The 24300-nt window shown below is 40.1% G+C and overlaps 1 protein-coding gene across 4 annotated transcripts in view; it reads right to left on the bottom strand.

Moving 5' to 3' along the window:
* The window catches only part of VCAN (versican), a 134298-nt gene that overhangs the window by 19030 nt on the left and 90968 nt on the right, over positions 1-24300 (bottom strand). For 2 of the 4 annotated variants that reach the window (XM_027828734.3, XM_043547217.1), the window contains 5 exons: positions 16978-22542; positions 14889-15002; positions 12977-13090; positions 5719-5877; positions 4283-4365 (listed from right to left, as the gene is read on the bottom strand). In XM_027828734.3, coding sequence (XP_027684535.2) covers positions 4283-4365; positions 5719-5877; positions 12977-13090; positions 14889-15002; positions 16978-22542 — 6035 coding nt within the window. The remainder of the gene's footprint in view (positions 1-4282; positions 4366-5718; positions 5878-12976; positions 13091-14888; positions 15003-16977; positions 22543-24300) is intronic. The other 2 variants (XM_043547218.1, XM_043547219.1) reach the window with 1 other exon arrangement.

Here is a 24300-nt window from a genome sequence, read left to right as displayed (position 1 = left end):
ATAAAATACATGCCACCACTTGGCAAAGGAGTTCCCTTCAATAGATTGAATAATGATGTTGTAGATTTCATCATCTCCATGGAAAATGTGCACCAAAGTAACTCAAACCTCATTCACAATCTCCAGTGGTAGAGTTTGAGGTTTACAGATTCCTAATTCTTGCTCTCTTTGCCCAGAATGAATATAAAAGGCTATGTCTACACTTGCAGAGTTTTTGCGCTGTCAGTTTCACCAGTGATAATGAACCGGTGAAAGAAAAGCACTGGTACTCACTTACTTCCACAGGCGTCAAAGTGCTTACATTTGCAGCACTGCCATCGCCGATGAGAGCAGTGCACTGAGGGCAGCTATCCCACAATGCAGCTCTCTCCATTTTGATGATAGGTCTTGTGGGAAGGGGCGAGCGCGGAGCATCCTGGGTCCCTGCACAGCCTCCTTGCCCCAAACACTGATTAGCTCCAGTAGCTCAGCATTGCTTCAAGCAGGGGACTGTTTGCTGCATGGGGCAGGCATTGTCACCTGGCCAGATGGTAAGTGAGCACTTGCCAAGAAAACAGGAAGGGGAGTTTCAAAGTTCCTGGGGCTTGACAGGGGGAGGGGTGGATGTCTGTTTACCTGGCATCAGAGCAGCAGAACTGCTGGCCAGAGTGGTCACCTAGGCACCGTGGAATATCCTCCAGAGGCTAAAAGCTCTGTAAACAGGAAGAACATGTCTTCACTTGCACATCACCACAAAAGCATCACTGGTAAGAGCTGCACACCTCTCGTGGAGGTGGTTTTCTTTTTGTGGTGAAACTTCTGAGTTTTACCACAAAAAGTTATTGGCAAGTGTAGACACTTCCATGGTTTTTGTGCAAAAAAGGGAATTTTTCTGCTTTAAATGGCAAGGGTAGACATGCCCTAAGTGAAGGAGAAATCTTGGTGATGTAGTAACATATACTATAGTTATTTCATTTCGGCAGCACTGGCTAAGAATGTGTCAGGATTTCCATTTCCATTATCACCACCTATTTCAGAAGGTTAATTTAAAGGAACTATGGGCATAATCTTCAGCTGCTGGCTGAGCTGCTCTTGACACACTAATCAAATGGGCAGTGAGACAAAATCAACTTTACATCGCCTTGATATCCTTGACACCGTGAGGCCAACTGAAGACTGGTTTGGCCCTCTGGCAATAGTGAAATAGTCTTTAATCCAGTCAGAGAACACTGGTGCAGTACAGTACTCCAGCCTCATTCCCAAGACAATTCTAATGCCAGAGGAGTCCTCAGCTGACTCCGTAAATTAGTGCCTTTAAAGTAACAGCTAAGAAGTACTCTAGAAGGACAATACTACTCTGTTGCTCAGAGCAGAGCAGAGCACAGCAAAGACAATACTAGATCTCAATCAGAGATAGGCCTCCGCTATCCCCCGAAATTCAGAATTGTTTAGGGTCACGCTTTATAGGCAGACTCCTCTCTAATCTAAGAAACTGAAGTAAAGAGGACATATTTCTGAGTTTCTTCTTGTTGTAACCTTACTTATGGTGATGTAATGTCAGCTTTCATGATTATAAGTTGGATTGATAGGGCGAACACTTTATTCAAACCAATGCATTTGATCAAGATGTAACTGGAACATTTATTTAGCAGTCCAACAATTAATAGTGACAAATGGTCCATTGAAGAGGGCAGAAATTATGGCAAATAATCTAAAAAGTAGGATACTGTGAGCAAACAGGAAACTCACGCAGAGTCACTGCATGCACAGAATAATTAACACATGGAATAAATGGCCATGGAAAGCTTTTGAATCTATGAGTACAAATGAGTTCAGGAGACACATAGATTGTTCCCAAAGGAAAGGACTGAGAGAAGTTGTAAAAAAAGCAGGAAAGTGGGATAAAGATCAATAAAAAAAAAGAAAAAAAGGCCTGTTCAGCAGATGGTCTTATACTGTGCTGGGAATGTCTCCTCTTCTTAAACGTACAGTTAAAGCAAAAACTTAACACCCGTCTTTGCCCAGCAACATGAGTTGCAAATAGAGCATCAGCTCTGTCTTTTAATTTCCTGGATTTTGTCTGTTTGTGTCACACCAAACTTGCCTTTGCAATGTGCCAGTTTCTAACTCCCTTAGTATTTGCCAGTGCAAAGATATGCTGATCCCACAGATAAAGCTAGATTATACTTGACCCTATCAGAGTGCTTAGGGACAGAGGGATCAACAAAGTGAATGGAGTACAAGGACTATGCAAATCTGATGCAGCCAAAGGTGTAGACTCCCAAGGATAGGTGAAGAGAAGGAAGTGATGTAGAGTAGCAGACTTCCTCTCCCTACACTCCAAGAGACATGAAGCCTCCAGGCACAATTAAGCACATTTGTTCCAGCACTAAAGCAAGCACATGAGAGAAAAGTTTGATTTTTCTTTTCTTTTTCTCTGTACTCTCACCTGCAGCACACAATAGTTCTGCAAGAAATGGATCATTCACAAAACACTGAGAAATCTTGGAAAGGCCTTTAAACCTCTATCTATTTACATCAAGTGGCAATTAATCAGATCAGCTTTGTTTCAGCCTTCTTACTAAATACACCATATCTATGTGATAAGCAGCAGTGATCATAGTCCATATGTATGTGACCTGAGGACCAGATGTTTCCTGGTTATAGAAGGGAAAAATACGCATGACCAATCTGTTTATATAGTGTGTATCAATGGGTGTTAAACTGGCTGTAAATCACCTGTCTCTTCTAAAGAAGAGATTGAATACTTTGGCTTGGATGATACTGAATCAGATCCTACAGCAGACAGATGGTTGAGTTAGTTTAGATGAAAATGGGGAGAAAATGCTTTCTTTCTCCACCTACTTGTTTTTTCCTTATTGCTTTGATGCTATAAAAAAGTATCAATAGTACTCCAAAATCTTAGTGATAGAGCATTGGGTCCAGACCTTCTAAACCCACTTCAAGTCAAGAAGGAGGTGTGCAGCGGTGCTTTTAAGATGTCATTACATCCCTTCCAACTGTAGGATTGCCATGCATCAGAACAGTCTCAAAGCATGATTTAGAGCAGCCCCAGGGTAATCTTCCAGATAGGGATCACTGGAGTGCAGAGGAGCTCCTTCTATGGCCTGGTCTACACTACACAGGCCAATGTAAGGCAGCTTACGTCACCCTAATTATGTCAGTGTACACACTACAGCCTTGTCCCGCCAGTGTAAGTGTCCCACTATACCGACATAATATCTCCATAATATCTGTATTACTTACATTGGCTATTGGCTGTCTTGTCAATTTCATGGCTCCGCCCAGCTCCTGGCTCCCCAGCCAGGCAGCTGCTGGGTCTCCACTCCAAGCTGGACTTCCACCTGGCTCCTGGATTAGGCTGCCCTCGGGGCTTCCCGCTCCCCACACGGAGCTCTGCCCCCTGGGGTCCCAGCTCCCTACTCCTTTCTGGAAGCCCAACTGCACGGAGGATCCCAGCTCCCGGCGGGGAGCCTGGCTGCCTCCTCCCCCACCCCACCCCAACCCACCCCAGATCTCGGCTCCCCGCCAGGAGCACGGCAGCTGACCGGACTCCAGGAATGTATCTCCCCGCCAGAGGTGAGAAGCCCCAGGTGGCTTTCTCCCACTCCCAGCTGGGAGAGGGGAGGCAACAAGCCCTGGAAGCAACTGGGCTCCTAGCAGGGAGCCTGAGTTCTCAGCTCCCCACACTGCCCCTCTTCAGTCGGTAGAAGCGCTCTGGTGAGGATACGCACCGCCAACAGAAGGAGGGTGATGTGGACATCAGCCACTGCAGTAGTTACATAGGTCGATTTAAGACTGCAGGGTAGACATGCCCTATGTCTCCTTCACCCCAAGAATGCCCTCTCCATGGGAGGCCAGGAAGAGGGGAGATATCGGAACCATTATGCTCACCCTGTACAACCTGAGAATTCCCCATGCTGAGGGACTCATCAGGCAGCTGAATACATCAACTTTACAGCCTTTTTGTTCCAGAAAATAAGCACAAAGCAGTTCCACCAGGGATCAGAATCTGGGCCGTATATGATAAGTGTCTCAGAGTGTAATCTCTTTGAAACAGTGTCTGTGCGGATCAGTACAACATATTTTCAGCACTACCATAAGAAGACGACGACGAAGAAGAAGAAAAGGTAGCAGTCCCAAGCAAGGAAGTTTGCTGGGGTAAACATCTAGCTACTGCATTGATTCTGGAATTTGACCTATTTTTTTTTCATTTCCAATGGGTATTCGATAAACCACCAATAGACTTTTAAATTAACTTTTTCTTTTTAAGACATCTTACCAGTGTGCTACCATCAGTCCAGCGGAAGTCATGCTCAAACATCTTATCATTGAGGCCAATCCACTGGTAGTCATGCCCGACACCTAACAGGAAAGGAACCACAAAGATATTTTTATTAACTTTCCCATAAAAGGGAGGAAATTCATCAAAGAATATAAAGAATTTTCACAGAATGAATCAGACTTCCTGTTCTTAAATAGCTTTCACTAAGCATGCAAACAAATATTTACAGGCTCTTCTTTAGCCTTTTTTATTTGAATTCAGGAAATCTACAAAAATATAGTCTCTTACCTAATTGTTTCAAACTATTGCCGTCTTCCCTTTATCCTGCACATCCCAAAAGATCAGATTAGATTTCTACCTAACTGTGCAGTTTAAATGTCAGGCAAAGACAATTACATGGGAAAAAACTGCCTCACCAGTTTACTATAATTAAATAAGTATTTTCTCTTCCTTAGTAATGTCAAAAGTTTTTCCGTGACATTTACAGGAGAGATGTGCAAAGCTCTGTGGCAGAAAGTCAGAGACCTGCAGACTTGTCAGGAGTCCCTGCCAACTGCGTTAAGAGGGTATGTCTACCCAGAATAAAAACCTCCTGACTGGCCCAGATCAGCTGACTCGGGCTCTGGTGCTTGGGCTCTGGAGGTGAAAAATCTCTGTGTAAATGTTTGGACCTGGGCTGGAGCCCAAGCTCTGGGACCCTGACAGGGCGGAGTGTCTCAGAGCTCGGGCTCTAGCCTGAACCCGAACCCAGAGATTTTTAGTTAGACAGCCCGAGCTCTGCCAGTCCAAGTCAGCTGACCCGGGCCAGCCATGACCATGCCATGCGTCTTTTATTCCTGTGTAGACATACCATGAGAGACTCAAAGAGTTTTCTTACATGATATTCTGGGACTGAACATTAATACAATTAATGAGGACTATTAGAAAATAACCATCTCCAAATATTTTAATCAATAGCATTACTCAGTTTGTGCAGGCAGCACCTGATGCTGTGAAGAGTATCACAGGCTGAATTTGTCTTGTAATGTAACGTGAAGTGACTGATTCTTTGTGCCTGCGAAACAGTATTTAAGATGGCTTGGAGAACGAGATTGTCTAAACAATGAGCCTAGAATAAAGTCTCCAGAATAAAGGGCTGAACTTCTTTGTCTTTTATTGTCTTTTTCTCAGGACCTAAAACTTTAGGGGTTAAAAGCAGATTTTCTCTGAAGATCAGACATTTTTCCAACTGCAGGTAATGATTAATACAAAATTAACAGCAAAAGGAATGGTCGAGAATATGGAGTCTTCCTTTTAAATATCAAATGATGATGCATATTTTAGAAGGGAAATATGAAAACTATTTAGAGGTTTGGAGGGTGTTTTCTCCGCATAATTTACTAGCTCTATATCCTCAACCCAGAGTTGCTCAGAGGAATCCTCATGGTACGTACGGTTCACAAATATTTGCTCTTCATGAGACAAGATGCTTGTCAGATGGGCTCCCTGGAGACGACATTCTCTTTCAGCTGTATCCCATGTGCGGCGATGGGCAAAGTATTTGTAGCATTGTCCTTGGAACTTATGCCAACCGTAATCACAAGTCTCTGTATCTGTGACAAGTGAACAAAAAACAACCCTTAAAATACTGAAGAAATGCACACACTTGAGTTTTATGCAAGTGGACAGAGGATTCTGCTATTTAAAGGCTCAGGAAGACACACAACCTAAGCCCCACAGATGAAAAAAAAATCACTGATCCTGTAATTCTTATTCAAGTCTTAGATACTTTTATTTACAAAATTTCACCACTAGCCACAAGGAAAATTATGCTTTGCTTGTTAATACCCATCAAAAACCTCCAGATTATCACATTATGCTGGATCTTGAATATCTCAAAAGGGCATTATTATCCTGTAACTCTGAAAGAATTAAAAGTAGGTGCTCTGCTTGGACATACGACTGCAGTGGTTCTATACTTTTTGTTTTATGTTTTTTGTTTACTTCATCAAATAATTCTTTGAGTTACTCTGTTCCATTACTATGAAGGACTGATCATTGAAAATGGCCATGGAGAAAAGTACCTGTCATTGTTCAGCTAGCAGATGCAAAGCTGAAGTGCTATCTCAGCAAAGATTAAGATTGGCCAAAAAAGGGAGTAGATTTAAGTAAACGTAAGGTATCAATTTCTAAAGACAGCTTTAAAGCTGGAATATAAAGTAATGAACTGCACATTGTCTGTGCTTGGATGAGGAGTGGTATTGATAAGAATACACTGTAGATAGAAGCTCACAACAGCCAATATTTCCATTCAGCTAAAGAGAAATAAACATGAGCTTTGGAATTGTAGCAGTTTCTAGGGTTGATGTCAATTACAGTGTCAAGCTAAGGCAGCCACAGACAGAACAGATGGTGTAAAACTTCCATATTTATTTTGGTTCTGTGCTTTCACTGTACAAAGTGATCACAAGGAAAAATAGTTTTATAGTAAGAAGGGTATAGAAAGAGTGAACCAGCTCCTCGGGTTTGATGCAGGACCCAATGGGAGGAAATGGCTTTGAGGAGGAGTGCAGGAAAGGTGGTCCCATCATGATTTAGTGAAATCTAAAGACTGCTCTGAGATATGCTGGTTGGAATAGTACCTCTTCAGCCACTGAGGATCACCAGAGCGTAGCACGCTCTCACCCCACCCCTTTCCAAACACATGAACATGTCCCTGGCTCAACCCCCGCCCAGTCCCCAGGGTCCCTCTGCCAGAAAGCAGAGAGCCAGCTTTCCACCACCTAAGGATTCTCCCACAAAGCTCTGCATCACTCCCAATGCAATGATGTAGTAGTTGTGTATAAATTACATTTATCTGAGGAGCTTGGTGGGGAGGGGGATTGGGATTTTTGCTTAAAAGTCAATGGCATGATGTGGCCCAAGGGACTCCAGCTGCACATGAGGGAATGATAGCCAGATATTTATACCACATGTGCCAATTCCTTAACTAGGACATTCCTTAGCTTTTAACTGGAGGTCAAGTGTCAAAGCAATTGCCATACTGCAGTAAAACTGGTTAGAATATGCGTACATTTTTATATTGGACAAGTCAAGCTATAAAGAACTGCTCATACTTTAAAGAATCTGAGCTATGGAGAGAGTATGTAATCTACAATACTGAGGTTTTTTCCTAGCTCCAGTGATGTAGGCACATGCAGCAGTTGGAACTTAATCTCCACGATCTGGGGCCGTTTTTAAGTTTGGTCTGTCTGTGGTTGTCTAGAGCTTTTGTTTAACCACATAGCACTGACTAATTGTGCTGTGTCCTTCATGGTGATGCTTCAAATGTTATTACTCATCTTGTTTAGGAGCCTCGTCTCACAGAAAGGAAGTCAAATAACAATAAGCAGATGTAACGCACAGAGAGAGGGCTCGGGATTACGCAGAATTGGGCCATCCCAATCCAGTGACTGTCCACCAGGGAAGCCAGCTAAACAGCGTGTGAGGGAGCAGTGAGGCTTCAACACAAGGCAGACTGAGTTCAAAATAGTAAGTAATATGAGGCCTTGACCTACCGCCAATGCTAGAACCACACACTGTATCAAAATTCTTCTCTTTAACCTAAGCAGTTGTTATTAACCTTGAAGAAAAGAGGGACTGTCACTTGTTTATCAGCCTCAGAAGATCATCGGTGAATATCCTTCCCATAAAACTAAGGCTTTGCCTACAACAGGCTTTCAGCCATCAGTGAGATTGTGCAAACGCAAACGCCTAACGGAGACACGGGCATTTCAAATCAGGATAGACTGCACGGTTGCTGCATTGCTGTAAATGGTGCCTATGCTGGAAGCCTGGACTGGTGCAGCTAAGGAGACACTGAAATCCCACTGTAGTTAAGGCCTTAGTGGCAGCATTTGATAAATTTCGGTTTTTCTTTGTTTGTATCACTATATAATTATATATATAAAATTATTCTTTCAGTAAGTAAGCAAGCTATAGGAAATGCAAACCAACCCAACCAAAAAGCAATGACATATGAAGAGCCTGATTCATCACTGCATTACATCAGGTTGAATCAGTTCCTTATTCTGTTGCCAATGCGCATACCTCCCATTGACATTGCTGTGAGAGATACACACGTGCATTAGCAGGCGCGCTATATAACGGCTTATGCCTTTACTGCACATGGGATTCTAGCTGCAGCAATGGCAGTATGTTTCCGATCTGATCTTTGCCCACTTGTGAACAATTGATGTGGGAGGACTTAGCCAGCCTACACTGCATGCATACGCTTTATTTCCTGGAAGGTAATCACAGCGTTCTGGAAGCGGATCGCAAAATGTGTTGGAAAGACTGAAACACTGCTTGCTATGTTTATGGTGTTTTAAAAGTTGTCTTGCTTGCCCAAGGTTTATTATAATTTAGAGGTTTGTTTTCAGAGCTGTGTGCCAGGAGGTACCCACATGCTTCTGCTTCCTCATAAGAGCAATTGTAGCTGTATAGCTCTCCAAACACTGCATTAAAAATGTGCCCCTTCGGTGCAGTATATGGCCACGTAGAGCTTTTTCAACAGCAGCAATAGGCTGCGGCTAGTAGCTGCCGTGTCTTCAAACAAATTCCAGAAGAGGCTTAAGAAACCAAAGGCTGAAGCACAGATACTAGAATGTAAAGCGACTTGCTCAGCTGTGGATTCTCTGTGTCTCTGGATTCAGGTAATAAATGAAAATCAGAGTCCCATTAGCCCAGACATCTCAGAGTGAAACTGCTTCTCTAATAAATATTCAAGAATCCCCCACAGCTGTGAGATATAAGCTAGAAACTGCCTGTTTCCAAAGAGAATCCTTGCAATAAACCTTTGTCCACCGTTCGGATTTCCCAAGGTACTACAACTGGGAGAAAAAAAGTGAGTCAGCTGAGGAACCAGTATTCACAAACATTTGGACAGGGATCTCAGGTTTGAAAAGCAATGTTGCTGATAATGAAGAAAACATTGTTTTGCTTTGGGAACTTGGAAGGAAAAAGAAAAAGTCTTGTTGTATTACCCCAGCGAGGGACGTCTATTAACAAACGCATATGTGCCATTTTGGCAGTCCGTGAGCACAGCTGCATTCAGTAAACAGGCTAAGCTATGTGTGTGTCTGCAGAGATTCAGCAGTAGGGAAGCCAAACTTTGCTTTAAGTTTAAAACAAAAATGCAGTACCTTGAGAGCAGGTGGACCACAGTCAGAATAGCAGAGAGGGGAAGAGATGAAACAAAACGTAACTTTAGCCAGAGCACAAAAGTGCGGGAGGGGCAAATAGCAAATCTGTTTTTTAATGCTAGACATTCCAGTACCATAGTCCAGAAGATAATGGCCAAATTGTGGGCCTTCTACACCACATTATATGGTATCTTACTACCCAAATACTCCCACTGATATCAATGGAGTTATTTGTGGAGTAAGGTACTTCTCAACCTGAGTAAGGATAGCCCAATATTGAGAAATCATCATGGGCTATATTGTGATGCACTTACTTACACTGAATATTAACTTATCCTATGACTAGTACCACTAACTTGTGGAGAACTGTTCCTCATTGTGAGGAAGGTTATCATAGTGTAGCCCAATAAAACATAGCACTTGTACAGCAGCACTTTATATGTTACAAATGAAAGACCCCAGGTCATGAGCTCATTTGTCTAGACTTCTGTGGAGTTACTGCCAACTTACGTGGCAAGTGAGTGGGTTCAGATCCACTGCCTCAGTCTGCAGTCACACATTTCTTGGATATTTTGCATTGAAAAGTGACAAACAAAAAACTATCTGCTCTGGTGACCAGATACTTTAAACAGATATAGTTGTATTTTGAAAAGTTGGGGAGATTGGGTAAAAAAACAAAATAAGCGACAGAAAGGGATATTTAGAAAAGAGAGCAGGTGTATTTAACTGCACCGGTAGTTTAGTCTGAATTGGAAACAATGTTGCCTCTCTGAATTATTCCTTGAGTTTATAGAAAGGATGGTATCTTTATTTTTTATGCCTGACAACTTTCTCTCGCAGTATTCAAGAAGAAGTTCTTGGCCCAGATGCTCTGATTAACTATGTTTCAATTTGGTGAAACAGAGGAAGGTGGCTGCCAAGGAGCCAGTTATAGTTCACTGGTTCCCAGGATGGATCTGTTCCGCCCTAGGCCCCAGCATAGGTGAGAGTACGCAGGAGGCTGCTCATCCTTCACCAGCTGGCAAAGGTCCCTAAAGGACTATATATCTGCTGAGCACAGCCAGAGTGTATGAGCTCTGAACATACCATCTCCCTAACCCTGACATGCCCAAAATTGTGAGTGAGTGGGGCAGGAACACACTACACCAGCTGAGAGTTCCCTCACGCTGGGGGAATTATCAGCTGGCCATATCTGGCTGCTTTCTGATCTCTGACTCTCTTTGTCTCCTATCTGCAGGCATGATTTTCTGTGCACTCATCTCCCATTAACTACAGTGAGATTGTGGATGCTCAGCACTTCTGGCTAAAGGGCCCTTAACCTTTATTTTGAAAACATGAATAGGATGAATTGCAAACAAACATAATAAAATAAAATGCAAGTAACGAAACATAACGTTTGCATACTCACTCACACCCTTTCTGAGGCATTGAGGTGACATGTTCTGTCATTCTGGCTGTGTTTTCAATCTAGCAAAGTCAGGGTTGATGCCGTGAAATAAAGGCTCCTTGCCAGACAACTGTGTCTGAATTGCCAGCACAGTTTTATTTTGTCTGGTGAAATGGAAATTTGGCACTGATGCTTTTCCCAGGTCCCAAACCACTGCAGGACTTTAAGTGGAGGAAATTTAAATTCCAAAGCTGAGTGAGTAGAGGTCTGTTTCTCATTGACAAACTAGGAAATGTTCCCATTAACCACCTAAAATGTATTCTCAGGTCGGTCATAAAATGCAAATTAAAGCTACCATGATGCTGAAGGCCATTCAGTACTATGGATTTGCTGGGGAAAAAAGAGAACATTTATTCCTTCTGTTATAAAAACATTGTCAAATTCTAGTCTTAGAGAACATATTCAGAAGGTCTTTCAAATCCTGGGCTGCGCCAGACTACTGAAAAGTTGAATTGTGATGAAAGCTGGAGCTAGTCATTCTTCAGAGGTTTCAACTCTAACAAATAAGCCCCTTCCCTTTAGGCTCACTTGGAAAACCTTGTGAACTGCATTTCACCCAATAGGCTCGGGATGAAAGGTAAGCCTGAAACTGCCAACATTTATGTAACTATAAGTAGAAAAAGAGGAAGAAAGATATTTTTGTTAGCCTGGAAAAAAGTGCACCTTTAAGCACCATTTCTTTTTCTCTTGGAAACCTCTCCAATAATTTTAACAATGGGCCAGATTTTGCCTCTCTTACATACATCGAGGAGTATCTTACTGTGTGAACAGTCCCACTGAAATCAATAGGACTTAAGTGCTTAGTTACATGATAAAGTGATATTAGGGCAGAGCTGAAGATTAAAAATGTACTTAGTTTAATATGCTTACTGTGGCTATTTGGATATGCCCTCCCCCCACCCCATTTTCATTTTGTACTTATGTTGTTTATTTCCCCTCCGTGAGGGTAGCACTTAACATTTATTACTGCTACAAAAATCTGCCTTCATTGCTTGTGGTCTCTGTTGTTCGATAGTCTTCGGATCAATTTACAGTTTGTTTGTTTCTGTCCTGCTGTACATTTTCTACCCTTCTCATGCTAGTTTTATTCTAAAATTTGATCATGGGTGAAGTGAATGTATACTAAAGAAACACTTGACATTGTTGAAGTAGTCATGCACAACCTGCAGAGATGTGCTGGAGGTTTTTGTTTTTGTTTTTTGTTTTGATTCAACTGGATATAAGAGCCTCCAGAATTCCTAAAAGAAACCTGGAATGGGCTAGCAACAAGTGCCACTGCTTGCAAATGGATACATGCATCACCTTACCTTTAAAGCCCTTCAGAACATTGTTCTGCCCTACTGATCTATTCTCGCATTCTATCATGCTTCTCCTTGCTGCCTCTTCTGATCCAGCTATTCATTAATTTCTCCCACAAACACCACAAGTTGCTTCTATCCTGTCTCTTGTACAAGGAATATTCTCCTAATTACTCCAAATAGGGCTAGATGGGGATGGATGGGATAGACAGCAGAGCCATGGCCAGCCATGCAGGTGGTGGTATGCTGCACCCTTTAAAGCAGTGTAGTAGCTTGTACATTTCCTGGCATACTGGAGAGTTCCAGGAGGCACTCAGCTCCCCTTAGTGAGGGGCAGTTGTGTAGCACCACCAATGGGGCAAATCAGCTCTTAGCAAACCACAAGCGGAGCAGATTTTGGAGGAGCAGCCAAATTGCATGAGATCAGCATATTGCAGTTTCTTTAGAGATCTGGAGTAATTAGGATTGCATGACCTGAGGAGGCTAAAACCAGACATTCGCAATAGCAGAACCATAAACAGAGACTGAAATTACCTCTCCTGGTTGGATATATCAATGATCATAAGCAAATGGGAAAGAGAATGAAGGATCAAGAAACACAAGGGAGAGTTTACAAAAACAAACAAACACAAAAACCCATAAGAATGGCCTATTCCTGATGTCTTTGCTCATATAAAACTCCCATTAATGCTAATGGGAGTTTTGCCTCCTTGATGACTACATAGTGGGCCCTGGCTAGCCACAAATTGAAAAAAAAAAATCAAAGTATTTGTTAATGTCTTACCTTGTTCGCAAAGAGCACCTACATAGCTTGGCAGACAGAGACAAGTAAATAGATTGAGACCATCAATACATGTGGCTCCATTCCGGCAAGGATTGGACTGGCATTCATCAACATCTATATAAAAATGTAAAAGCGTATTTAAAATATATTCGCCTCCTTAAAGGGAAACAGTGTTTACCCTTATTCAGAATTAGTACTAAGAACAATTCCACTCATGAAAGATAAAGCATTGCAAAAGAGACTGCATAACCGCTTTTCTCCTATGAGAATGATGACTTCTACATACAAAATAACCTCAGAAAAGCTATAGATGCTGAACAACAATTTCACATTTACATGCTTTTGAATCTGCTGTGTGACTCCTGGGTTAATTTCTGTAATTTGTATATTCATTTCCTAGCTGTCACTCCTTGTGTACCTCTGAAAGAAGATACAGTGTACTGTATCTTCTCTTCAGCTGGTTAATTATCTCTGTGAAGAGTATGACCTTCTCTAGACTGTGACCATGGTACACGTCTTATCTAACAACATAAACAGTGCTTCTAGTTTTTCCCTGTAAAACTGCAAGCATTAGCATCTTATTGTATTGTTTATCCATTCCTTTCATGTCATGCTTTCTGCATGATCGGAACAAAGTTTCTTAAAAGGAATTCTCACTGTTTATTATTAGGTGTCTTGATTGATGATAATCTTCATAGAGAGATAGAGGAGACCTTTACCAGACTTATGATCCTGAGGCAAACAAAAGGTTCCTCTCTGCTAATCAAAATGTTAGCACCTGGTATTAAAATACCCATACAGCTCCAATTTCTTTCTGTACAATAGTGTCTCCTGACCATCTAGTATGAAGAATTTGTGAGTTTGAGAATGAGAGTGAGCTGTGAGACAGATAGATCTGTATATGCAAACTGAACCTACAACTGTAATTTTTTAAGGAAATTTACTCTGGCACAGCTAAAATTTAAACTTTCACCCAGATTTTGTGCATCAAAAATCTTGTTCAAAGTTGAATTGCTGATAGCCATTGAGTATCAAAATATAAAAAGAGTATTTTTATTTGACAACAGTGCTCAATGCATAGTTTCACAAGCACTTAAAACAGTCCTAGGTTAAACAACCTCACTGTCTAAAAGATCACACATACATATCATATAGGTTGGAAGTGTGTGTTTAAGGCCTGAAAAAAATGTTACTTTCACCAGATTTTTGCTTGCTAGTTAAATGTAACAAGCTGTGTTATCCTGGGTTCTATTGGAATGTCTCATGTAGCCATATGTTGCGGTGGAAAGAGATTGGACATTAGACCCATGTATAGTCTGGTCAAGCTCTCTTAATTGGCATCAGAGTTGTCTAAATATTGATTTCAACCTGGAACTGATTTCTCCCTGCCCACATCTGCTATTTGGCTGGTCAAATATCAGCAGGCATTAATATAGATAATGCCCTATTATTTGGGGGATTGAGGATTAAATAAAGTTTACCGCCTTCCTGAACCATTAGAAAAAGTTTATAAGAATTTACTGGTTAATTCAAAAGGGTTTAATCAATATGATAATTAGATTATACTGATTATTTGATATTAACCCACTTTATTTTGATTTATGTGTGTATTTTATTTTGTGTCTTTTTTTGTTTAATTTAGTTAATAAATTGGACACAATTTGTGAATATTACCCTCTAGAGGTAGGTAGGTGTGTGGGGAGGGGACAGGAGGAGGCAACGAGAAGCAGGTGTTTCTTTCTCTGTCTCTCTCTACCTGGATCATGTCCAACTACAGAATCTTTCAAAGCCTCAGCATCTGTCAGTGTAACGATACATAATTCCACTTCCAAAGCTAATATATGAAATGTTATTCTAGTCAATCTGCAGACAATCCAGTACAAGGAAAGCTTTCAGGTTGGCATCATCTTACCCAATTCACACTGCTCGCCACTGAAACCTGGCATACATGTGCAGATGTAGTAAGAGCCACGTGGATAACAGGTACCCCCATGAAGGCAGGGATTACTTTTGCAGGGATCTTGGCCTGTGATATGAGTTAAAGAAAGAAAAATTGATACATTGTCTAAAATACTTGGTTAGTTGTTGGTTCTTTTAAGAAAGAAAGGTATTTCCTTATTTCTGCTTTGATGCTTCACTGCAGTTAAAGATTAAACCATTAAAAAAAGTTCTGTACTGCCTGGAGTTGTCATTTTCAATCACCATAATTTTCAGCCTTACCAATAACACTATATTCATGACAGAGAACAATAACTCATTTTCAGAGGTGTTTCATGTTTTTAAAATGACATTTTGTACTACTCCTGGAAATTGAAATATTCTATTGAGGATTTAGTTGGCGTGACATGGCAATTAATTATAGCAAAAAACAGTTAAACATATGTGCACAGTGAATAGGAAATGTATTCTTTTGAATGGGGTTAGGTTATATGGAATGGTTGGGTACCCAGAACATGCATCTTTTTAGCATACTGACTTGCTGTCATTTTGGAATGTTATACTTAACCATTTACTGCTCAGACACTCTTATTTCTTTGAAAGAATCTTTTGCTAATTAATATTCTTTCCCCAAATCATGCCCCAGTTGTCTTCCTTTAAAACATACTTTTAGAAAACAAACTTAGTAGCTATATACGAGACTAAACCAAAATATTTAGATAAAAACTTACCTGCCATGAAATCCCAACATTTATTGGAATCATCATTTTAATACTGTTTTCTTACAGAGTGTAGATGTGTTCTATTGATCTTTATTTGAACTCAGTTCAAACTTAAACATTTGTATGTGGTATACGCAAATAGGAACAATCACTGATACATATATTCATACAAAAGGTAGCTACTCTACATATCACCTGTGTTTTTTGCACTCTTAAGCATTCAGTAAACCAATTAATACAGTGATTCTGACCTGCAAGAAGGAAGCCCATGGCTATATTGGGAGTCTGAGAGAGCAGATATGAAGCAAAAGGTCCTCTTTTAATCTAATTTGATTCAAAGACATGGGCAAATGTTTCAGACATTGTTTACATTTTCCAAATTAGTTTGTTTGTCCTCTGTGGTATATAGGACACAATCCAAAGTCTTTCTGTAGAGTTCAATTAATTACCCAAACTGTTTGAAAAAATTATCAAAACTAGGATATTGACCACCTTTAAAATATTAGTCCAGTTCTTACCTCAACATGCCAGCCATATACAGGTAAATGATGAATAGTAGCTATTGTACACAGAAATCATTCTATCTGTATAGCTTGTGTTATGCCAAATGCTGTCCAAGCCAAGGATCTTTGGTTTATATTTATATCAGACAGAAGCTGTATCAAACCAGTCAGACTGCTCAATAGCCAACCATTATTCAATAGCTGAATTTTTTTAAAACCTCAAACTTCAGCCAGTCTTGAGACTAATCCAGTATATATTTTTTTTAAACTTGTATTATAGATAAGCCTGTCTGCAATTACTTGATGAGTTCCCTGGCTTTGTTCTCCAAATAAATTGGAATATTCCATGAAAGCCACTAGAGTTGTAGAATAATTGTACATTGCAATTGTCATGCTAATGCAACAACATTCATCAAATAAATTAATGATATCTACATATCCATTAGGAACATGGAAATAAAGTAACTACAACTGGATACTGTGCTCGGATCAATGTTCCTTTTCTTCTATATCATCACCTCAGATCTGAACCAAAACCCATTGATGCAAATGGAAGGTCACTTATGAATTAGTGAGCTTTGGATCAGCCCCCTAGTTTTCCTTGAACTTGTACTCAGTAGGCTTCACCCTTGTATTGATTTCAGCATTGTATAATGCTTTTATGTGTATTATCTTCATTGCCTTCCAAATGTAGTTTGATTCTCATATACAAGCACATGTTTGCTACCACCTAGTGTTTTAGTATAAAATAAAGTCTTCAAGTGAAAATAAAGAACAAATTAAATGTTTACTGGTAACAAAACAAGTTTATATGGTATTTATCAAATTGGGATCTCACCTGGTATATGGACCGCTGTGCCTTCAACAGAATCTCCACTGTTGCCGATCAGGAAATCTGATCCATTAGTGACGTCCAGAAGGAAAAATGATGAAGTTACAAGTTCAGTAGTGTTTAGGTCCTCTGTGCTTATTGTTGTCTGTTTATTATACTCAGGAACATTTTCAGGGGCTGTAATCTTTGTTGCAATGTCAGAAGAAATTGTTGTGGACTCCTTCTGTCCTACCACATTTGTTTGTGTTTCCAGGCTTATATCCAAAGATGGTGAAGATGAAGATAACATTGTAACAGTTGCCTGGCCAGGCTTAAATACTCCACCTGCTATACTTTCATGTGGCACTGAAGCTGGTGTGGTGTATAGCCTGGGCAAAGCTCCCTCAGTGCTGCTTTCATCTACTTGATTGGGATCTTTCACTTTCTCTGGAGAGATTTCATCTTCTGCGCTAATTTCTGGAATATCTGTGTCTACTGTTTCTCCAGAATGTATAAAAGCTGTTGGTATGACATATTTTGATAGAGAATCTTCAGAAATGGTTGCTAGTTCTTCAGTAACTAATTCTATTATGGAAGTTTCTTTCTCCTTTGTTCTGTCTGTTATCTGTCCACTAAAATCAGGAGTACTTTCAACAGATGTGCTTTCTGATTCAGGTTCAGGAGAAGAGTCTAGTGGAGACTCAGTTTTAGTGGACAGCACTTTGGTGGGTGGTTTGTAAGTTGCTGCAACATCAGAACTAACTTCTTTGAAGATTTGGCCTGATGTTTGATTAGACCTGTCTGAATCAGTTGATGACAAAGTATTTGGAATGATTACTTCAGGGTATTCTGATACTTCATTAACCAAGTGGATAGTTACTGGAGATTTTGGCATTTGAGTTACAGGAAAAGGTTTGGCTGGATCTGTTTCTTCAGATTCTGTTGATATGGTTTTTGTTTCTGTATAAACTGTATGATCTTTTACTTCACTTATATTAGGTGACTCTGTTAAGTTTTGGGATATAAGTCGTGGGGTAACAATACTTACATCAGACATGTTTGCTGTGAAAGCCTGTTCTGTCTCAGTAGGTAAGTCGGGTCTAAAGGAAGGAAACAAAGGCTTCTCCTCATCAGGCTCTTCTTGTCCCATTCCTGAATACCCAGAGGTAGAGACTATTTCACTTTGATCTGCTATTGCTTGGTTGTCTGACAAAGTACTTGATTCAGGGAGGCCTTCTGTTTTATTTTCTGGTGCTACATGTTTAGTTTCAAATGGAGATTCTTTGGCCTCTTCGCTTACTCGGGGGGGCACACTAGGGCTGGCCATTGATGATATTGTTGGAAGCAAAATATCCAGTTCAGAGAATTCACCAGTGATGGGAGTTTCCGTTGTGAACTGCATGACATCCCCTGAACCAAAATCCATGTCATCTGATCTGGGTCTGTTCTCAGCTGTTACTGATTCACTATTTATTGACTTACTGGAAATAGTTATGGAAAGATTATCACCAGATCCATATGATTTCTCTTCAGCTGTAGAAAGATTAGATGTTAAATCATACTCCTTCACTTCTTCAACATTTATGCTATCATTATTGCCATATGTTGAATGAGTCTCTGTATCTGGAGTTGTCTGCACACTTAGTATATCTTCATGCGTTGGTTTAGAATGATCCACATCTATGATTGTTGTTTCATCTGATATGATTCCTAGTCGTACTTCAATTAGTGTGATCTCATTAAAAGCAGAAACATTCCCTGTAACATTTCTGAAGTCATCAAGCTTTGGGAGGATTTTGTTTTCTATCCTTGTATCATTTATTAAACTCTCATCTGTAAAGGTCTTTGGTTGAACACTAGTCGGGCTTGGTAAGATCTCTTTTTCTTCTGTGTGGGTGGAAAATAACACTGAAACAGTTTGTGATCCATTTAATACAGTCTCTGTGTTCAGTTCTTCAGAAGAGTTTTCCTCATGAGTATGAGGAGCAACTGTTATTTCCAGCTCTCGCAAATGGGTAGTAGATGCATCTGGGTGAAGTGACCCCACAATGTCTACCCAGCCAGATCCTTCTCCAGAACTTTCATATAGTGGTGTGGGAGGCATTTTTGGTGTTGATGTTGCAAGTGCTTCCTCTGTTTCAAGATGAGGAGTTCCATTAAAGAATACAGAAGCAGCAGTTATATTTTCATTGGTCATCAATTGTGAAGTTTCCTCTTGAGTAACAACTCGATCAGTAGCAGCTGGTGCTCCGTATGTTTCATTTTCTTCTACCCATTGAAAAGTTTCTTGTTTGTGAGAGTCTTCAGTGATTAAAAAAGAATGTGATGTCTCTTTTGTGGTACCTTCTTTAGTACTGAAGTTCCTAGAACTTTCTTCAGCTAAAGCAGAGGTACTAGTGGCCATTTTCTCTGTTGTTTCGGAAACTGCCTTTGTTATAGAACTGAATAGCCTGAGTTCTTCACTGGAATCCTTGTTTGATTCAGTCTGACCACTTTCAAATTCTTGGGCTTTGTCAGTAGAAAGTCTTGGTCCCACACTTTCAGGATGAAATGCTTCAGGACTTAAAGTACTTGTCATTTCTTTTATAGTCACAGAATTCAGTGGCACTGCTGATGGAACACTAATAAATTCATCTCCTGATCCTTGTCCTGAAAACAATGTATCACTACTGATCTCTTTATTAGTTGGCTCGTCACCCTTGGGGATCAGAAGTGATCCATGAATGTCTTCTGTAGGGAAAATATTTTGTACCAAGTCTTTTTCTTTCTTTGTAAGTGTAGCTAGAGAGCTTATATCTTTGCTTTTAATTTTTATGGCCTCAGTTACTAGAGTAGTATCACTAAATGAAAGTATTTTTTCAACAGATTCAGTGCCAGAAATTATCTCCAATTTCTTTTCTTCTGAATATGGACTAACTGTGGGAACAACTAAAATTTCAAGTTGTTCTAGGGTAGATTCTGTACTTTTAATGACAGGATATTTTGTTGTTATTCCAGAGGGTTCTACAACTTTTTGTGAAGTTTCTACAGAAATATTCTGGTCAGAACGTATATCTTCTTCCAAAGGAAGATTTGTAGCAAAAGTTCTTGTTATGGATTCAGTAGGCATTTGCTCTTCTATCTCTACCTCAGTGATGACTTTTCTTGTAATTCCAGTTCTAACTGTGCTGACTTCACTTTTGGTACTCATGACTAAATTTGCAGACTCAACAGCAAAGGAATAACCCACAGATGCTGTACTGATAATTTCTCTTTCATCTTCTGTTGCTTGTGTTTCTGGTCTTCTAACTGCTGAATGTGGTGAAGCTGTAGTTTTTGTAAAAGACTCAATGACAGAATCCACTTCTCCAGAACCCTGATCAATTAATGGGAAATTAGTACCAAGTACTTTTTCTGTAGAACCATCTGGCACTGGTACCATGGTACCGCTCTCATCTCTGGATTCTTCTCCAGAGCCTGCCTCCATAAGGATAATGTTCTCTGCTGAGATGGTTGGCGAGCTGTCTCTTCCACTTTCACTTTCTGTAGATTCAATTACTGTCTTTATACTGCTGACAGCACGTGTCACAATGGTGTCAGGAGAAGTGATTTTAACAACAGACTCCACAGAAGAGGTGACCCCAAAGTTTTCTAAGTATTTAGTTTGCTCTTCTGTTGCAATATGAGTTGTCATCTCTTTTCTAGATTGAGTAAAAGATTTTTCTTGAGAAGGAAGAGTTGTAATCAAATAATATGCTTCTGTTTCATGTTTTTGTTCTCCTGGCTTACCTGTACTAAAAATGTCCTTAGATACCTGCCTTCCTATTCCAGCTTCCTTAGTTGAGTCATCTGACTCAGTATTTAACACTGACTTTGTTGCTTCAACGGTTGTTGTATATTCCACAGATGAAGTATCTGTGCTGTAGACATCTCTTTCCTGCTTTTTCGTTTGTGTTTCAATGCCCCCAGTCACAGACCCCAATAGAACCGAAATAATGGCAGTAGAATCAATAACATCTCTTTCTCCAGAACCTAGATCAATAAATGGGGGATCAGTACTTACCACTCTTCTTGTGACACCCCCTGAAATTATGTCTCCAATGGTTTTCTTAGTGTATGTTGGTTCTTCCCCAGATCCTTCATCTATAAAAAGGCTTTTCTCTGTGGAGAAAGGAGCAGCAGTAAACACTTTGCTTTCAGGCCATGTGGAATCTGTCATTGGTATTGTTTTGCTGAGAGTAGTGGATTCCTGACCTACAATTCCAATTCTGTTACTAGAGCTTTCCTGTCCATCACTGAATACTAACTTTCCTATCTCAACAGTAGACGAATGTTTCTTAGTTGAAGAAGCAGTGCTCTGTGCTTCTTTTTCATCTTCTTTCATTTTCATTTCCGTTCCAGTAGCACTGCTAACTCCTTTTTCAGTAACCAACCCAAAAACAGATGTGGTAGTAGCAGTTTCTTCAGAACTTTGATCAAAAACAGAAGAAGTAGTGCTAGTTTCCTTGTGCAAAGAAATGGTGGCTCCTGAAACAGTGGCAGTAATTTCTGTTGTCAGCAGTTTGCCAGACCCTAAGAAAGTTTCTTCTACTGAAATCTTTTCAGTAACTACAGTCTCTGTCACCATAGCTGAAGTTTTAGCAACATCCTCCTCTTCTACATCTCCAGAGCCTTCTGGTATTATAAATGAAGTAGGACTTGCCACAGACTTCACTATATGACTTCTTGTTGTTGTTTCTACGAGGGTTTCCAGTGGGGGAAGTCTATCAGGCTTAATAGTTGATTTATAATCATCTCTTAGAATAGAGGTTTCCTTTTCTGGCATATGGTCTTTTAGGCCTATGTCTACGGTAGCGGTATCAGACACTGGACTGGGAGCAGAAGTTGCGGCAGAACTTTTTTCTGCATGTTCTTTTATTGTCATTTTCACCATTTCTGAAAAGACAGGACCAGGGAACTCAGGGTCAATGGCAGCATCTCCAGAAGACTCTATAGTAATCAAAGGCAAGGTTTTGGGGTCTTTAGTTGAGCTTTGCTGAAATTCAATTCCATGATGTTTTAAGATCTCTAAAGTTTCTGATGAAGGTTGGCCATATATAGATGGTACCTCAGATTTATTTGTAGTGGCAACTTCTGATTCACTACTTAAAACAGGTTCCAACATTGCAACGTCTGCTGTAGGTTGTTGTGTAACTTCAAATGCCCCTATTATTTCTCTAGATACATCTGGTTGCATTGTACCAGAGGCCTCATTTTCAGATATTATGGTGTTAGTTTTGTTGATTTGTGAAAATTTGACATTTTTGGAATGTGTAACACTTTCAATTTGGTCACTTCTTGCTTCTTCAGCTTTTGTGTCTTTAGGTGCACTAGTCACCTGTTGCTTTCCATTGATAAACTGCAATGCTGGAGGAGTTGTAACATCAGTAGTATTTTCACAGTCTTCATCTTCTTCAAACTCAAAAACTGGAAATAAAGATTCCATAAAGATTCCGGCAGGGTACTCAGAAGACTCTTGATCAGGGACTGAGGTACAAGGTTCAGCCTGTGGTGAGTCTGCGTCTATGGGGGGTTCATCTGTTGTGTGTGAATGTATTTCATAATCAAATAGATCTGCAAAAAGAAAGAGCTTTTCACAATCCTTAAATGACAAGTGTGGTAATGAATTATATTAGCCATAGGCAGGACAAACAATTTATCATAGCAAAAATAAATGCATTTCAAATTAAATAAATTAAATATAGTATGTTATTTTATTAGCAAAATAAGTTAAATATAACCTGTTTTAAAAACTGCACACTTGCTTTACCAGTTCAAATGGTTTTGCACACAGAGCTCACCAATTTTTAAATACCATTGATTGTCATAAAACACGTGTGTTTAGTCACAGAAATAGCCTTGTGCTGACTTCTCCTTCAGTAGATTTACACTATTCTATACAGATGTAAAGGGGGCAGAGAAAAAAAATCAGTTTTAGATAGAAGAAGCTATCAGCGGTGCCCAACTGCAATATTACTTCTATGGATTTGTGGCATAAACTAATCTTCCTTAGCAATTGAGGTGAAGCCTCCCATGTTCTAAAAAAAAGTACAGCACATTTCTTCCCAATGCCATTTGTCCTGAATACATGCTAGCTTGAATGAAAGTAATTGCTTCAAGGCTATATGAGACACTCTGCTCTGTACTCTTGACCATTAGGTTAGTAAATGATAGGTCACTCCTCAGGTGCATTATGGCTATTGAGAAAATATATTAAATAATAAATCATACATAAAAATATATTGTACGCAAAAATGATGCCGTAGTACATATACATTTATTAAATTCAATGAGACTTGATAAATTCCAGTTAATTTTTTCTGCAGTTATACCTTGAATAGTATCCCTGTTTACATATACTGCAAAAAATTTAATGTTTTTCTTCAGGGCAATTGAACAAATATTGAGATGGAGATTTCTAAATGCTTGTAAGAAATTTAGGTATAGAAATCTCATTGAATTCCACTGGGATCTATGCTCCTAAATTCTTCGGGTGTTTTTGAAAATCTCCCCCAACATGTACATTTTATCTCAGATCTTCTGGACTATAGGATGCATGTCACCTTCAGATAAGCAAGAGCTATAAGCTCTCTTTGTCTTATACTTGGTCTTATAGAACTCTTTGCTCCACTGACTTGTAGACAGAAAGTTTTGTGCTGCTGTACACAACTTTTAATCCACAAATTTCTCTTACATGTAATTCTAGGTAAATAAGATAAACCAGATCCTTAGCTGGTGTAAACTGAGGTAGCCAACGGAGCTGCACCTGTTTACACCAGTAGAGAATCTGGCCTGACATAGCTAGCTTCTACCCTTTAGCATGATCAGATAAATGCTACTCACCCTATGGTCCTGAAAAGCTAAATTAAAGGAAAGATTCTGTTCCTGCTATATACACTGTGAATGACATAGTACAATAACTCCTCACTTAACGGTGTAGTTATGTTCCTGAAAAATGCGACTTTAAGCTAAACGATATTAAGCTAATCCAATTTCCCCATGAGTATTAATGTAACTGGGGCTGGGGAGTTAGGTTCCAGGGAAATTTTTTCGCCAGACAAAAGAAATTATGTGCAGTTTGACTCTCAGCTGTGACTAGGTAAGTGAATATCCTCTGGCCCCAGAACTCTGGTGAGGGTGTGGGCCAACCACACTCCCACTCCTAGGCCTGCAGAGTCCTCCCTGTGCAAGCTCTGTGGGTTTGGGCTCAACGGGAGCCAGGCAGAGCGGGCAAGTGGCAGCACGTAGGAAGGGACACTGCTGCATCCTTCCCCAGCAGCCGATGGAGATGTCTCTGCTGGCCTCTGAACAGCAGATCACACAAATGCCTGC

This window comes from Chelonia mydas, chromosome 5 (assembly GCF_015237465.2).
Source record: "Chelonia mydas isolate rCheMyd1 chromosome 5, rCheMyd1.pri.v2, whole genome shotgun sequence".
NCBI classification, from domain to species: domain Eukaryota; kingdom Metazoa; phylum Chordata; order Testudines; family Cheloniidae; genus Chelonia; species Chelonia mydas.
This window is presented reverse-complemented; position numbering and strand designations above follow the sequence as displayed.